Raw genomic sequence first — 15,780 nt, 5'->3', positions numbered from 1 at the left:
TAGCACTTCCTGCACACTTTAAACTTCATTTACAGACATTTATTTTTTTGCAAAAAGCTGCAGAACACTTAAATGTTGGACATGGAAATCTGTGCTACAGTATACAGCATAAGCAGCACCAATTCACGGTGCGATTACTATAAAAAAAACATTCTATTCCATAAACCCTGTGAGGCAGCTTTTGCCTTGAGCCTTTGGGAAGACCTAGGGCATTGATATTTGCTCCCACCCACTATAAATCAAAATGTGATCAGGTTATTCACTTTCCACTTTCTAAACAAAAACGTGCAGCTATGAGAGGTTCAGGCCCTCGGTCCCGATTATGAAGTCCTAACAAATGAGTGAACCAGCTCACCATTTTTCTGCAGACAGACAACAAATAAAAGAAAGATCTGATTGGATAATTGTATTTTCACGGTTTTTAGGACAGTAACCCTTTCATGTCCGGGGCAAACGTTATAGAAAATTAGGCTAAAATTTGAATTAGAAGAGAATAATTTGAAAATTAATTAAATGAAAGAGATTAAATATGGCATTAAAAATGCTGATATGTTTGGCCTTCTAGGAAGGCCTAGAAGGCCCTGACGGTTCCCCACTGCTTTCCAGTAATTTCCTGTAGAGGACCCTGATTTACATGTTTCAGCATGTTCATATATGTAGCATAGTTCTATAAAAACACAGCCAAAGGGTTGTTTAAACCATTTTTGTGGGCATTTATTTGCAGTCACACTTAATGAGCATGCAGCTACCATTACAAGACCACAAACTAATTGATAATTTCACTATAATTGTATTTTCTCTGTTTTGATGACCAGTATCAGTAAATTGTGCTATTGTATTTTATAGACTGTACAATGTAATTGGTATTCTATGCAGATACACCCTACATATCTTCAAATACATTTTTAATTAATGCTTGTAGCCTGAAGAGCGACATTTTCGATAGGACAAAATTAAAACTCCTTTTTTCCCCACTTCTGTCTCATGTTGCCTCTCAGCATATAGTCATGGCGGTAATTGTTTTTCGAGTGTGTAATGGGAGGACACTGGCTTTCTGTGCACTGCCCAGTAGCCCTAAGGGGAACAGAGGGGCACTAATGATCTACATATATAACCTCAAATTGACGTGGAATGCCGGGTACCTGGGAGATTTATGCCACCAATTTGAATGGTTAAGCGTGTTCCTGATGAGGTCTGGCTGGCTCCATATGCCACTCTCAGACAATGGGGCGCTCAGTGGGTCTGAATGGGCCTCCATGCCTCACATGGCTGGCTCTGTTCTGCTGAGATTAAGCGTAAGTGGGTCTATTTAACACGGAATCACATGCTGAATATCCTCTGTAAGCTCCTCTGTATAAACTAAATGTAAGGGGGTGGGCGTTTATATGGGGTTGACCTGCATTTACAGTGAACCTTATGTTATTATGTCTGAGTTCTAATGTTTATCAGAAGTAGATGGTACATAAGATCAAAATAGAAGTTACTTCTCAAGTTTGGTTAATAGAAACTACTGAAGCATATGCTCTGTGCAAATCATCAGCATGGCTAAACTGCAGCTTTACTAAAACATATGCCTTGGCTGGAAACTTCTTTTCATGTACAAATTATATATTTATTTATATATATTTATAGTTATATTATGTAAATAGGTAAACTCCCAGTGAGAGATCTATAATATAAAAACTGTGATATGCTAGCTTTTTAGCATTTGAATAAAACTTCACATGAGGGAAATTAGTGAAGTTATTAGCCATGTTAAGACCTTTTCATTCAATCCGAATCTATAGAAAACCAATCATCTGTGAGCAATAATTCCCCTTTTGACCTTTTTTCCATTTTATCAGGTGTGATATCTCAGACACTGTTGATTAAAATTTGATGAAACCTTGGGGCTGCATCTCACCACTGCTTTCCAGTATTTTCATAATTACACTGATTGGCCTGAGGGAGATGCTGTACTTGGGTCAAAATTAAAATTTTAATAACCAGACGCTTGTGTCTCAAAAGGTCCACTCCAACTTTAGTGTAGCTGTAGTCCTTCTTGTCCTCTGAAGTAAACAACCACAAGATGACGTAACTATTACTGATTGGCCAGGAGAGGACTGCATTGTCCGTGAGATAGAACATCATGTCTTTCAAATGTGCTTGTGTACTGTTCTGCAGACTTCACCTCTCTCTGAATGATTTCAATGGAAACTCTTTCCCTCTTCATTCCTCTCAGGGACCCAAACCAGCCTGTCCCTCAGGACACCAAGTTCATTCACACCAAGCCCAATCGCTTTGAAGAAGTGGCATGGACTCGCTACAACCAGAAAGACCAGCTTTACCTGCACATTGGCCTGAAGCCCCGGGTCAAAGAGCACTACCGTGCCAACAAGGTACTGTCACATATCACTGAATGCCATTTGTGTTTTGATGTTGATTGCTGTTTAACGCTTGCATTACTGAATACTGATGGTAGCCATCCTGGAGGGGAGTACATAGATCTTGGGAAGAAACAGCGACTAAGCCAACTTGGGTTTTCATAATGTTTTGATGAAGCTTGCTCACTATACACTAGGGTAGATTACAGTGGTAACCTATGCTGCACAGTTCACCTGCTCTGGAGTATTTCAGAGGAATTGATCAACACACATCAACACCCCAATTACTGTCAGTATCTACTGTAAAATAATAGTCAATTTGCTTTCCATTCTAGTTATGTAAGTTTACTGATAAATAATGCTTATAGTTGCATATTAATTGTACTCAATTTCTTGTACTCACAACAGTTGCAGTTTAGCCCTTACACTGTTAATTCACTGCAGCTGAAGATAACATGAGGCTACTTTGAATGTGGATGCTTTTTAGAGAACAGATGGTGATTAAAATCATAAAAAACTGTGGTCACTTTTAAAAACTCATCTTTGGATAGTTATAGATGCAACATTTATCTAATTGCCTCTTCTTTTTCATTCAGTGTTTATAGTTCTCTTCTTGTAGTTTTGGCAGCAGAAATAACTTTACTACTACTGCTTCTGCTACTGAAATAATTTTTTTTTCCCCATGGATTTAACCTGATCTGAAATTAAATACTCACCTACTGATAATTGAATATCTTTAATATCCATCTAATGGTGTCACAATGGATTGGCTTGTATTTAACAACTCTGCCACTGTCATCTGAATGGGCTCACAGCTGTATAGGAAAGCACAGAGTTAATAGAGCTAGTTTATAACTTTGTTGAATCCAGTTATCCAGGATCACTGGTGTTAGATTCAGTGATTCCAGGTGAACTGTACTGTATATATAAACTGTATATATCTATATAAAGACGCCAGTCTTTTTCTGTTTTTGGATCTCATATATGGTATCCCTTTCATTTTCTCTCCTCTCCGCAGGTCAACTTGTGGTTGGAGCTGGTTCCTCATCTGCACAGCCTCAATGAGGTCACTCAGCTCATCCCAACCACCACCAAGGTTACTAGTAATTCATCGTTATCACTTCTTGCTTATACAAATTAACGCCCTGTGCCGCTGACTAGTTTTACTTTACCTTTAAAATTGAAAGGAGAACTGCACCCAAGCCATGATTATAAGGTGCAAGAGGGTCGAGTATAGCAAATATAGCAAATTTTGCTAGAAGGTTTAAGGACTACAGCTTGGCATTTTAACTAAATGCCTGTACTGGACTAATTTTGTGTGCAGAGGCTTTTCTTTCTTAAATAAATCTGATTAAAAAATTCAGATTGTGGTAGCACAAAGTGGATAGACAAATCAATTATATGCTGACAATTGTTGTTGCTGTCCTCAGATCCCTCCACCAGAAGCTACCAACCGCACCCCAAAACCCAAGGTTCTGGTGACCAAACGGCCCAACCCGACCCCGTTCCCCACCGAGACCCAGGACAGCCACAACCAGCCACACCTGGTGGACCAGCGTGACTACTCCACTGAGCTGTCAGTGACCATCGCCGTTGGAGCCTCCCTGCTCTTCCTCAACATTCTGGCCTTTGCTGCGCTTTACTACAAGAAGGACAAGCGTCGGCATGATGTCCACAGGCGCTGCAGCCCCCAGCGGAGTGCCGCCAATGACATAGCCCACACTCAGGAGGAGGAGATCATGTCCCTGCAGATGAAGCAGCACTCGGACCTGGACCGGGACTGCAGGGGGGTGGGTGACTCCCTGCACCCGCACGATGTGGTGCTGAGGACTGCCTGCCCACCGGACTACACTCTGGCCATGAGGCGCTCACCAGACGACATCCCACTCATGACGCCTAACACCATAACCATGATCCCCAGCACCATGGGGGGGCTCACCTCGCTCCACTCTTTCAACACCTTCCCCAGCAGTGGGCAGAATAACACCCTGCCCCACCCACACTCACACTCCACCACCCGGGTATAGCCCTGTGGATGCACCCACACAGGCAGGACTCTGATGGCTGAAGCAAAAAGCTAATGCCACTGCTGCAGCAGGGACTTAAGGCTGACATGCTGACAAACGCATATGTCAGGAGCTGAAACGCCAGCCTGGAGTTGCCAGACACCCATGGAATTACACTGGGATTCTACAACACCCTGTTAATACCTGAGGGAATATAGTCAAGGGATTTCTGGAAAAAAAAAAAAAAAAAAAAAAAAAAGAATAATTATGTTTTTGTAGAAAAATAAAAGACAAGAAGAAAAAAGTACAAATAAGGGTTGAAGAAAAACAACCTCACAAGCTAAAACAAAGAGGAGGATGTTTTTTATCGTTATTTTTGTTCTGATATTGCAGCAAAACAAGGTACAGTAAACTACTTTTTCTTTCTAGCGACAGATATGGCCTTCGGGATCTTTTGACAAATGACTGCTTGACGGTATTATCTGGAAGCAGAACAGAGCATCAGACACGCCTCGGAGGTGAGAAGAGGGAAGCACTTTGTAAAAGAAAGAAAACATATTGTTTTCCTTTGGCATCACACTGCAGATTACTCTGTGGGGCACAGAGTAGATGTAGGCATGTGTTAACTTTCATAAATGGAGGCTATGTAAGATAAGGCAAAAAACAATTGTTGAAAAGAACAAAGGAAGGACTGAAAATATCAAGGAAAAAAGAAACCCTGTATGCACAATGGAATCAATTTGAGGAAAAAAAAAATGTCATAGATACTTTTCATCCATTTATTTTTGAGGATTGGGAACAACTTTATTGTATAGAACCTATTTACATATCTAGATCTGTACACTAAGCACCAAGGCTGTTTAAGCCCTCTTCTCTTGGGGGGCCCCTATACTGCAAACCTGCCAGCAGGACTGAACCAATGGGAAGTGGGGATCCACCTACTGGCTTTCTGGCAGTTCCAACTTCAACACCGAGAGCTGGGGGACAAAGGATAATTGGATATTTTAGCACGATGCGCATGACAATTTATCTGCTTAATGGCTGCTCTGCTGATTATGTCATTATTAAGAATAATTTTCACCCTCTCCCTTGCATTGGAGTAATTTCAGACGGATTTCCTGATTGGATTACAGGAAAACACACACCCTCACAGGACCATGAGAAATGCAGCTCCAGGTTGTGGATGTTGTGGGCTCGATTTGGGGACAGGAAGGGGAAGGGCCGGGGATATGGTAAAACTTTCTTGCATAACATAATATAGCTTGAGTGGAGCTGGGCATATAAGGACTAGTTTTGTACTCTGTGTGTTGGTACTACTTTTTGATAGTGTTCAAATCACATTACACTGTATCAATCAAACTCATTGTACCTTCAGTTGAAATCAGTGTTATTTGCTATTGTACCTATTGGACCACTTTACTGTATAGAAGTAATTACCTACACTGCTTATTCCATTACCCATTTTTCTTTTCTTTAATTGGGAGGTGTGCCGATGGAGTGATGCAGTGGATTCCCATTGGTATGAAAGAAATGGAGGGTGTTTGTAGTGGAAAACATGGTGGAAGAGTGAATTTCTGGGCTATGTAGCTTTTCTTTTTCTTTATCCGGCCAGGTTCTCTAGAGCTGTTTAAACATGAATTACTTATACATGACTAATATAAGTCAGAGGCCAAGCACAGACAGATCTCACTGGGTGGATCTCTCTGGAAATGCACAGCAGACGGATGGGACAAAAAGCTGAGGTCAGGATAGGTAAATTCCCATGATGCGCTTTTCATGTAGTTTTCATTCTTACCCCAGGTTGATCATTTTTGGAGGCACATTGTGTTGTAAGAAGGAAGCAAATATACCTCCTGATAGCAGCTGAGACCCACAGTCACCCTTCTTTACCTTACTTTAAAGAGATACTACTTTTCTTCGCTCGGCTCCACTCTTTTTCTACTAGAGATTCTCTACTGTCTCATTCTTTTACACTGAGCTGACAGGTTGGGCTGTTGAGCAAAACGATTTCCCCTCCCATCCACACCACCTTCCGTTTACCATCTCCTGCAAGGCTGTCTGCTGTTGCTAACATCTTTAGGTCAGTGGCGCCTCGGCAGCTAACGATAGAAGCCACCGAAGTAGGAACGTGTCATACAGCTAAGCAGACTGCAGTCGGATCCAGTCGCTTAAGAGCTTGGAGTCATTGTGGGGATAAAGTGATGATTTTTAGAACAGACAGAGAGAAGAATACCCTGGATGGCAAGCCTGTTGTCTGTGTGCTGGCGCAGAGATGCCACTTGGTAAGCTGAAACGTTTGACTCCCTGTTTTCCCTTCACTAAAGTGTAGATGTGTGGAGGCCTCAGTTGTGAGAATACATCCTGCCCCTTTTGGCTCACTCACAAACACTGTGCAGTCATTCAAAATAATGAGTGCAGACTACTGTGACCCCATATAACATTGCAGGAGACTAGCTGGATGGGGAGGAAAAAAAATCTAGCCTGTTATAGCCAAAGTTGCTTTTTGGGATAAGATTTAAATTGAATAAACTAATTACAACTGTTTGCTCCAGATTGTTTCTCTGGATGAACTTAGCTGCCAGGGCTTGATCTTTGATTTAAACAAAAGACAGACTCCAAGGCTATTATCACACATCATCCTCATGGGCCAGGGACTTTGTCATACCCTTATCTGTACAAACAAGCCAACAACATAAAAAAAAAAAAAAATTCAGAATGTGGGGACAATCCGTCCTGTAGGTCTGTTGACACTTTATGGACGGGCCACTGGCTTTCTAGATCTAGCACTCAGCTTGCCAGTGTCTGATTGGCAACACCCACAACACGCATGCAAACATGCAAATTGAACATGTGTGCAAGCATCCTCACACTCAGCCATCTGCTAAATAATAAGGCCTGGGCTTTCCAAGTGTTTTGGTGTCTATTCAAGTTATTGTATATAGGCTAACATGCTCAAGATTTATTTGACCCATATAAAAAGCAACATGGCTTTTTTTTTGTAACCTATGCCAATGGCTGAAATACAAGATATGGAGGGGAACCTTGGTTGAAAATGAAACACTATTGTTGGCTGTGGAAGCTACTGTTTACTGAGAACATTTTAATGTAAGCTAAAACCCCTTCCATTCAAGACAATATAATGACCAATATGTTCTTAATACATATATTCTAATTTTAAAATATACTATGTTCCAACTCTCAACCATGCTGGGATCAGACTGCACAGTATCAGCCCAATAATGGCCCAACTCGGACTCAGATTTGAGGAATAATGCAGCATCATGTGACAACTGAAGGACCAGCACACCATTTCTCGCAGTCGTATACACAGCTAAGTAAAAGTTTACATGAACGTTTGTTGTTGGTTTCAGTAAGTTGTGGAAAATAACAAGTTATGATTGGTCGCGGTCCAACGTGTAGCCTACCATATCTCTCTGCCAAGTCACAACAAGAACATTATGATCAATAAATCTGACAGAGTGGCCATCTGAAAAGACAAACCCTTTATGTTGTCTGATTGCAGCATTTGACTGTTTTATTGCAGAGCCCCAACCTACCCGCTTTCCATCACATTTGGATCCATGTTCCATTTGACTAAGAAACATTCTGGGTCACAACATACCTGTACTTTTGTTACATTGCACTTCAAGGCACCCCTGATCCTCTTCACTTTTGATTTTGATTGACAAATTACAGTAACTTTTGAAAGAGAAATTAAATATAACTTATTTTAGTTTATACAATGCAATGGAATGCACAGACTGATATTTTCATTATTTCTGAAAAATTGACAGTTGGCTCTACATTTCTAAATCAGTAACATGTTGCTAATAAAAATACATCTATCCATGAAAATATAACAGGGATAGGGATAGTACATTAGTGAGCATCCACCCATTTCAATCACTGCTCTCCAGTGAAATGACATGGGGCAAAGCAAGGGCCACCCATTGAATTAAACATGTAATTGCAGTGATGGGTAAATAGTCAAGCAGTTGCAGAGCCATGCTAAGTAGCTGACAGCTGAGGATGAATGCTAATTAATAACTTGCCATGTGTTCAATTGTCTGATTGATGATGATAAATGCAAGCCAAGTGTAGCGTGAGGAAAGTGAGAGAAGTGCTGGACAGCACCTGACACATTTGAAATTAAAAATGGGACTTGCTAGAGGCTATAATGATTTTAATGTATGGTGGAAAATGCTAACAAGATTTAGCAAGTGTGGTGACTAAACACAAATAAGGCAGTCCCAGTTACAGAACAAGCAGTACTGCTAGATTGCTTGAGGATGTAAAATTGCACCGACAGACTAAAAAGCTGTTAGACAGGAGGTGCTGAAATGACTCATGAATCAAGTGTTATATAAGTGAGGAAATGCATTAAATAGCTTTAACATGCCTAACAACCGGCAGAGGAGAAGCATGGTAACAGACACAAATTGAAACAGTGTCGTTAGTGAGAAAGTGCAACTTTAAAAGCACAGGATGACCCTGACCATGGCTGTACATATTGAGAAAGCCAATGACAGCATAACATAGGTCACTGAAAACTTACATAAGCAGACCAAGAAAAAAAAGTAAGAATGTTGGGAGATTGATTAAATCTTGAGCTAGCTGCACAAATTGAGAGTGGGCTACAGTAGACCATAGCGTGACAGATTGGAGCACCAGCAAGCCACGGCATCTCTGTGATTGAGAAGATGTGAAATTTAAAATACACAGCATGGGAAAAGACTATAAGGAACCACTCACTGACCACAGAGACTGGATCCAACTTCTTTTAATAAGACTGAAACACTTGCTAGCTTTAAAGTTGTATAATAAGCTCTCTTGCAGCCACGTTGGGGGACATCTGCATTTCGTAATAAACTTATATAATTGATCTACAAATGACTCAACCTGGATAATATAAGTGAAAAGAAAGGTTAATTACCAGTTTTTTTTACCTGGAGATTACCTTTTTCATCATTAATACTCACTAGTTTTGTGTTAAAATGTTTATTGCCTGTCAGCAAGCTTAGTGTCCACTCAGCTGGCACTGTCTGTTGTTGACACATCCTTATTAAGCTGCAACCTCCAGGGCTGAAAAATTAAACTTACACTGAAGTGCCAAAAACTGCAGTTCCTCGAATGGCCACTTGAGGCTGCCTCCAAAAGCCCGTCAATCCCTATAGAGTCCCATGTTTAAATGCCCAACTTTACAGCAGAAATAAACATGTTTACAGCCTGGTACAAAGAACAGTTTTGGTCTCTACAGCTAATTTCCACCCTCACGACAACCGTATGCTAGGTGAATTTTTATATAACTCACCCATTTAAATGTTGTTAGGGCTTAAAGTTATGCATAATTGAGGGTATGGTTGCTTTGAGTAGAAGGGGGTGCTGTCACAGTTGTCTAGCCACTAGCTGTCTGCTAGGCATCACCTCAGCTAATTCGAGTCACTGAATGTGACCTCTCGGCTGCATTTGTAGTGTTGGTGCCTTTTGGAGGATTTTGGATGCAAATATTGGACAAACAATTTGGCTTGTTGTGCAGTTAATTGACTAAAATAACATATACCTGTTTTGTTTTTTTTTAGGTGAGTGAAATTATATTATTTTATTTACGTGTTAGCACTAATTACGTATCATTCACCAAACCTGGCTTGCTAGTTTCGCTTGTTAACTACCTAATTAGCCAGCAAATTAATTAGCCTTGGGTTAGCCTTTGCGTATGACGACCAGCTGTGCTAACTATGCTAACAGAAGTGTATGCTTGCCACAGTTATTAAACCGATGCACCGAAGTCTCAGCTCTACACTCGCACCATCTCTTCTCCCATTTTTGGATTACCTGGGAGTTAGGCAGAGTCAGGCACTGCCAAGATGGCGACAGCGGAACAGCCCACTCTGAGCTTCAAAACCACTCTTCTGAAACCTATGGGTGATATCACAGAGGCTACATCCATCATATACCGTCTATGATACTTACATGTGTGGCTATCAGTCGGATTTTGTGGTTGCCCTTTGAAGTTGTCATTATTTGGTTTATTCAGTATTTCCTACAAAATACTTTATCATTATGGCCTAAAAAAACATGTCAAATGCATTTCCTACCTCATAAACATTTGCAAAGCTGCTTTTTGTGAATGTTTGGAAAGTTGCATTGTTTTCTTTAGTTTTCCATTTTGTTTCTCTTCTTCTCTATAAATGCTGCATTACTTTTTTTTTATTGTGCATTACTATCACATATTGTCAATATACATTGCAGACCCTTGCAAATCTTAGAAATGTAGGTCATTTTACCACCATGCTCTTGATGTTTATGTTTATTTGTATGCATGTGCTGGTAGCACATAAGATATTAACATTACTGGAACTTTCTCATCAAATTTCTGATCAGCAGCACCATTAGTTTTCAAATACTCCACAGGGTACCTTCAATATTGATATTAATCGTTTTGGAAAAACCTCAACTCATTTAATTTACAACATATGCTTTCGAGTAAGGGCTAGGACTCAACACACTAGGGCTAACAGTTTATCATGAGTGAATTATAAATGAAAGAAATCTTTATCAAATAATTCATTTTAACCCATCTACACAATAAGTGGCACTGCAGAAATTCACTTATCACACTTACTTATCGAATTAGCTGTAAAAAAAAGTGTTGATATAATGTAAAATGAGACAAAAGAAAAGGGATTATATCATTGTTATTCCTGGCTCTAGCAAATGAAATTTACTAAATGGAACAAATATATACATCTCAACTTATTTGTTGAAAGTCACCATAAACAGAGGTGTTAAATGTATGACATAAGAGCTGAAGTGTTATGATTAAATTACTTTAGAGTCTGGCCAGATCAATCGTTGATATGACTAAATTAAAATGACAGAGGTTGTACTGCAATCTCACCCAAATGTCTGAATCTTCAACTAAGAATGATGCTATTTAAAAAGGAGTAATTATATATGTAATTATATATCTTTGAAAACAAAACAAAATGAAACAACGGAAAGGGCAAAAACCGGAGCGAGTGAACTGGAAAATGTGGCGAATGGTTTCTATGCCATGAGGAAGCCTGTTTACCAACTCTTCAGTGTTGCCCAGGATTTTATCCTTGACAAAATGGGACACTTGGATTTGCACTTGCACCATCATGGGACACTAAAACACTCTACTGAAACCCAGCCTGCTGAAATTCTTTTAACAGCTCTTTTTAAAGGCAGGGCGACTCACCCACCTGCCCTGTGATAGAGGAAACATTAGGCCTTTAAACTACGAACTAATAACAGTAAAACATGACTGGATAGTTAAACGAGCAAATAAAAGATGAAAAGAAGCTAAAATTTAATTGCAGCTTTTATACTGTTTATATGCTGTGGCAATTTTAACAGGGAACATTATGATTTTTTCCCCTTTTGTTTAAGTTCACTGGACCATAAACGCATAAGCATACACCTCTTTTCTCACCTTTTTCAAATTTAGTCTCTGGTTCGTAACTGAATTCATGTTTGTTGGACTGAAAACTAATATTTCTTCAAGGCTCTATGGTCATGTTGAGGACAGTGATTGGGTGCAGCACACATGGAGAAGGGGTGTGTTTCTTTGTGTGTTTGGTAAAACACACAAAAGACACAGAATCCATGGCATAGTTCAACATTTTAAAACACATGCTTGGCAGAATTCTGTGTCAGCTCTTATTGAGTGCATTTACATTGAAATTGCTATGCTGATCTTGTTAATACACAATGGAGAATATTTTGAAATATTCTCCATTGTCAATAACTGAGGCTTGTAAACATCTTATCAATCAGTGTTTAATTTTGCAATGTGCCTAATTTCTCTTTCTGTGTTAAGATTTTGGATATTCTGGGTTTTTTTTGGTTTTTTGTTTTGTTTTGTCATGTGACATCTGGCTTGTCCTGAATACGACTTGAATTTGGATTTATTTATGTAAGATAATAGTCAGAGAATGCCCCCCAGTTGAGAACGACTCCCATCCAGTGTCACCCTCCTTTAAAACTGTGTGTCCATCATTCAAAGAGGGGAAATCTGAACCAATCCAGGTAGCATTTCTTCAGTCATTTCTGTTGAATCCCAACGCCAGTATGTTTTAATGAGCCAGTATAGCTGGGTGAGTATGAATCCACACAGTTTGGGACTGATGATACTTAAGAAACCCTGTTCTAGGGGGACGCTTCACTTTTGTTCCAGTGTAAATCTGCCCTGACTGTGGTCGACAGTCAGCCTGTGCTGTAGTGTACAGGACAGACAGGGAGGGGAGGAACGAGCACTGCGAATGAATGTAACGCAACATGCCATTTTCTAACCTCAAAACGCAGCAGAAACGACAACAACCAAACCTCAGATTCATCCTGAGAGGTTTTTGCTAGCAGTCTGGAAACTAAATGTGGATTTGTTCTTCGAATGCCATTTGAAACAGGGGGGCACTATGTGAGCTGGTCTGGCATTTGTAATGTAGATTATTTGTCACTTGTCTTTCTTTCTGGTTAAATAGTAATTACTCTTCTGGAGCACAATAAATGATTTTAATATGCTGATATGTTTTTTCTCTTGAGTCTTCATTTATTATTTTCTGTGGCTGTTCTTGCTAAGTTGACTAATTCAATTGGTCAAGCACACATCAACCCTCACTCACAAGCGATTACTCTGGCAATTTATTTGTGTCTAGATTAAATTTGTTTTCTACGAATGAAAGCTGAACGAGCTTTGTCGTCAGCGGAATGCTTATTAAGACTAAACGCTGGTGCCGGTCAGCACTTGTGCGTCACAATTCCTACCTACTACATTCTAATTGGGAAGCACATGTGGGTAGCAGGTAAACATCTGTAATCCAACATCTGCAATGGGAAGAAAGTGCTGCCCAAAAAGATGTTGAGATTTTCTTTATTCAAATCATCCTCTATACATTTTCTGTGTTTATGCTTTTTTTTCTTTTCTTTTTTCTAAGAGGACTGAAGTGGTTGATGATACATTTTGTATAGTGTTAATCCATCCCTCTAGCAGTACGCTGGACATCCATACTGTATAGCACATCACATCTTTTACTTATGTAATGTTAATGTTAATGCAATATGAGAAAGGTTGCTGTTAGCTTTATATTATTTCTTGTAAGTTGTAACACCCACACAGAGCTCTTGGCACTACTGTACAGCCGTGCTCTCTGTTTGCATGGTGGACCTTAGACCTCAATACACTGCAACTTCAGAAAATACATGCAAACCCATATGCAGATGCAATATATGAACATATATTAAATTTCCTTATTTGAAATACCGTATATATATTTGTATATATAATATAAAAACACATGTAAAAATTATATATGAAACAGGTTTATTATATATATATATATATATATATGAGAGATATTTTTAATATATGTACATATACGAACCTTACTATGTGTATTACATATGTTTCATATGTTTACGTTATGAACTTATGTTTTCATATATTCAGAGGATGTATGTGATAATAGTATAAGTGACATATATGGCAACATCAGTCATAATATAAGGACATACATGTTATATTATATTTCTGTATGGGAATACAGAAACAAAATCAAATGAGCAAAACAAAAGCAAATGAAAAAAACAACTTCATGAATTTGATAATTGTACTATTTGCTCTGTTTTTTTGTTTGTGTATGCGTAGCACATCTATATTTGATTGTGGTTTCTCAATTTGCAGCATTTTTGGCTGGACTGCAACAGTGGAGCCAGAGCTATAATCGTCAGTGTCCATGACTGACTGAGTGACTCCGTCTTCCTCTCACAGTCTAAAAGCATGCAGTTTAGGTAAATTGACAACTCTAAAGTTCCTATAGTGGTGAATAGGTGTTTGTCTCTATATGTCAACCCTGTGATAGACTGATGACCTGTTCAGAGTGTACTCTGCCTCCCACCCAATTTCAGCTGGCATTAGCCCCCTGTGACCCTTAGAGGACAAACTGTATAGCTAATGGATGGAAATATTATTAGACAAAACAAAGTGAAGCAATTCTCCTTATGTAGCTCAGTAACCTTAGATCATGTAGAACTGTTCAGGCCTCTCAGTGCTGTCAGTATTTCTTTTATTTTTTATTTTTCAGCCTTTCAAAATATTGTTGACAGCAGCTGCCCTGATGTGAAAACAACTAACTGCTCACTTTTGCAGGCAGTATTAAGACTGCGGAAGTCATCTTCCAGTGTCAGAAAAATGGTCACAAAAATTGCAACAAGTCTTGATGTGATCACCACAGCTGGACATGTTGTTGGAAGTAAACTTCAGCAAATGACTATTCTAATAAGAAAATTCCTTTTGAAAGGAATGACAGACATTAACTGCTCCTCACAATCACAGATCTGTAACCACAAACTTTTCTTTTTATGATGTTTTTATACAATTGTACACTTAAAATCTGTGACAGAGAGAACGCTCCTCAACCTTCCGTTTTCCTCACAGTAGCTTCTTTGTAAATACTGATTAGATAATTTGTAGATCAACAATAAGAGCATAAATTAGTAAGTGTCTAAAGTGTGTAATTTGCCTTAAGATCTGAAAATGTCTTCTATATTTTCCTTCATCCTAACTCATCCCTCTGCCTTTACTTTAGCTGGATAGAATATTATGCTCTTTTTATCTGTATGTTGGATGTTTTCTTGTTTTGTTTATGTATGTTGCTTCTTGTAGAACTAATTGGGATTCTAAATCATTCAACAGAATTCAAAGTTTCATTGATTTTCTGCATGTGATGCCTTTATTTATGCGTTTCAGTGCCATAAATGCATGATAAAAGCTGTAAAAATTCAAAGCAGTATGCGTTGTGGTGCTCCGCCTACAGACCTGAGGGTGTATTTTTGTGTCTTTGGGGTTGCAATGCTGTATTATGTATCCTCTGATGTTAGCAACCACACACAAGCATGCACGCAGACACTGACAAAAAATGTGTTAATTGGAAATCAATCAGAATTCATCCTCCTTGGAAAACAGTGACATTTCCCCACTCTTTGCCAATGATTAGAAACAAATTATGCCAGAGACTTACTGACATTTGGAGAGCAGGCGTCTGTTTGGAGTGGAGAGTAAAGGATCAACAAAGATGTATTTATGCTCTCTGCTGCTGCTGTGTATGCATGTGTGTGTGTGTGTGTGTGCGTGTGTGTGTGCGCGCGCCTGTGTGCGTGCGTGTGGGTGTACATCCATGTATTTGTCTGACCAAGGGCATACACTACTGTGGGCTGCTCAGCCAGGGGGCCCTGTAGGAATAACTTGATAAGGGAGGCTTATTTACCATAATAATGCATCTCATCTCTGCACATCAAACACTCCTGCCCGGTTTGATAACCCGCTCTTTAATTTAGCACAACTGTTTGATCTAGCTGTGCTGCTGCTGTCCCAGGGCCATTGTCGCGAGCAG

The 15,780-nt window shown here is 39.4% G+C and overlaps 1 protein-coding gene across 1 annotated transcript in view; it reads left to right on the top strand.

The window, feature by feature from the left end:
• Nucleotides 1–12,916, top strand: part of nlgn1 (neuroligin 1) — a 188,848-nt gene extending 175,932 nt beyond the window's left edge. Inside the window, exons 6-8 of the mRNA XM_023429204.2 lie at nt 2,222–2,378; nt 3,382–3,459; nt 3,794–12,916. Of these exons, the coding sequence (XP_023284972.1) occupies nt 2,222–2,378; nt 3,382–3,459; nt 3,794–4,390 (832 nt within the window). The 3' untranslated portion in view covers nt 4,391–12,916. The remainder of the gene's footprint in view (nt 1–2,221; nt 2,379–3,381; nt 3,460–3,793) is intronic.
• Nucleotides 12,917–15,780: the final 2,864 nt, after the last annotated feature.

The sequence above is a fragment of the Seriola lalandi genome, unplaced genomic scaffold (assembly GCF_002814215.2).
Source record: "Seriola lalandi dorsalis isolate HSWRI2012SDOR001 ecotype SW California unplaced genomic scaffold, Sedor1 jcf7180002054890, whole genome shotgun sequence".
In the NCBI taxonomy this organism is placed as follows: Eukaryota; Metazoa; Chordata; class Actinopteri; order Carangiformes; family Carangidae; genus Seriola; species Seriola lalandi.
Note: the sequence above shows the minus strand (reverse complement) of the source record. Positions and strands in the feature narration are given on the sequence as shown.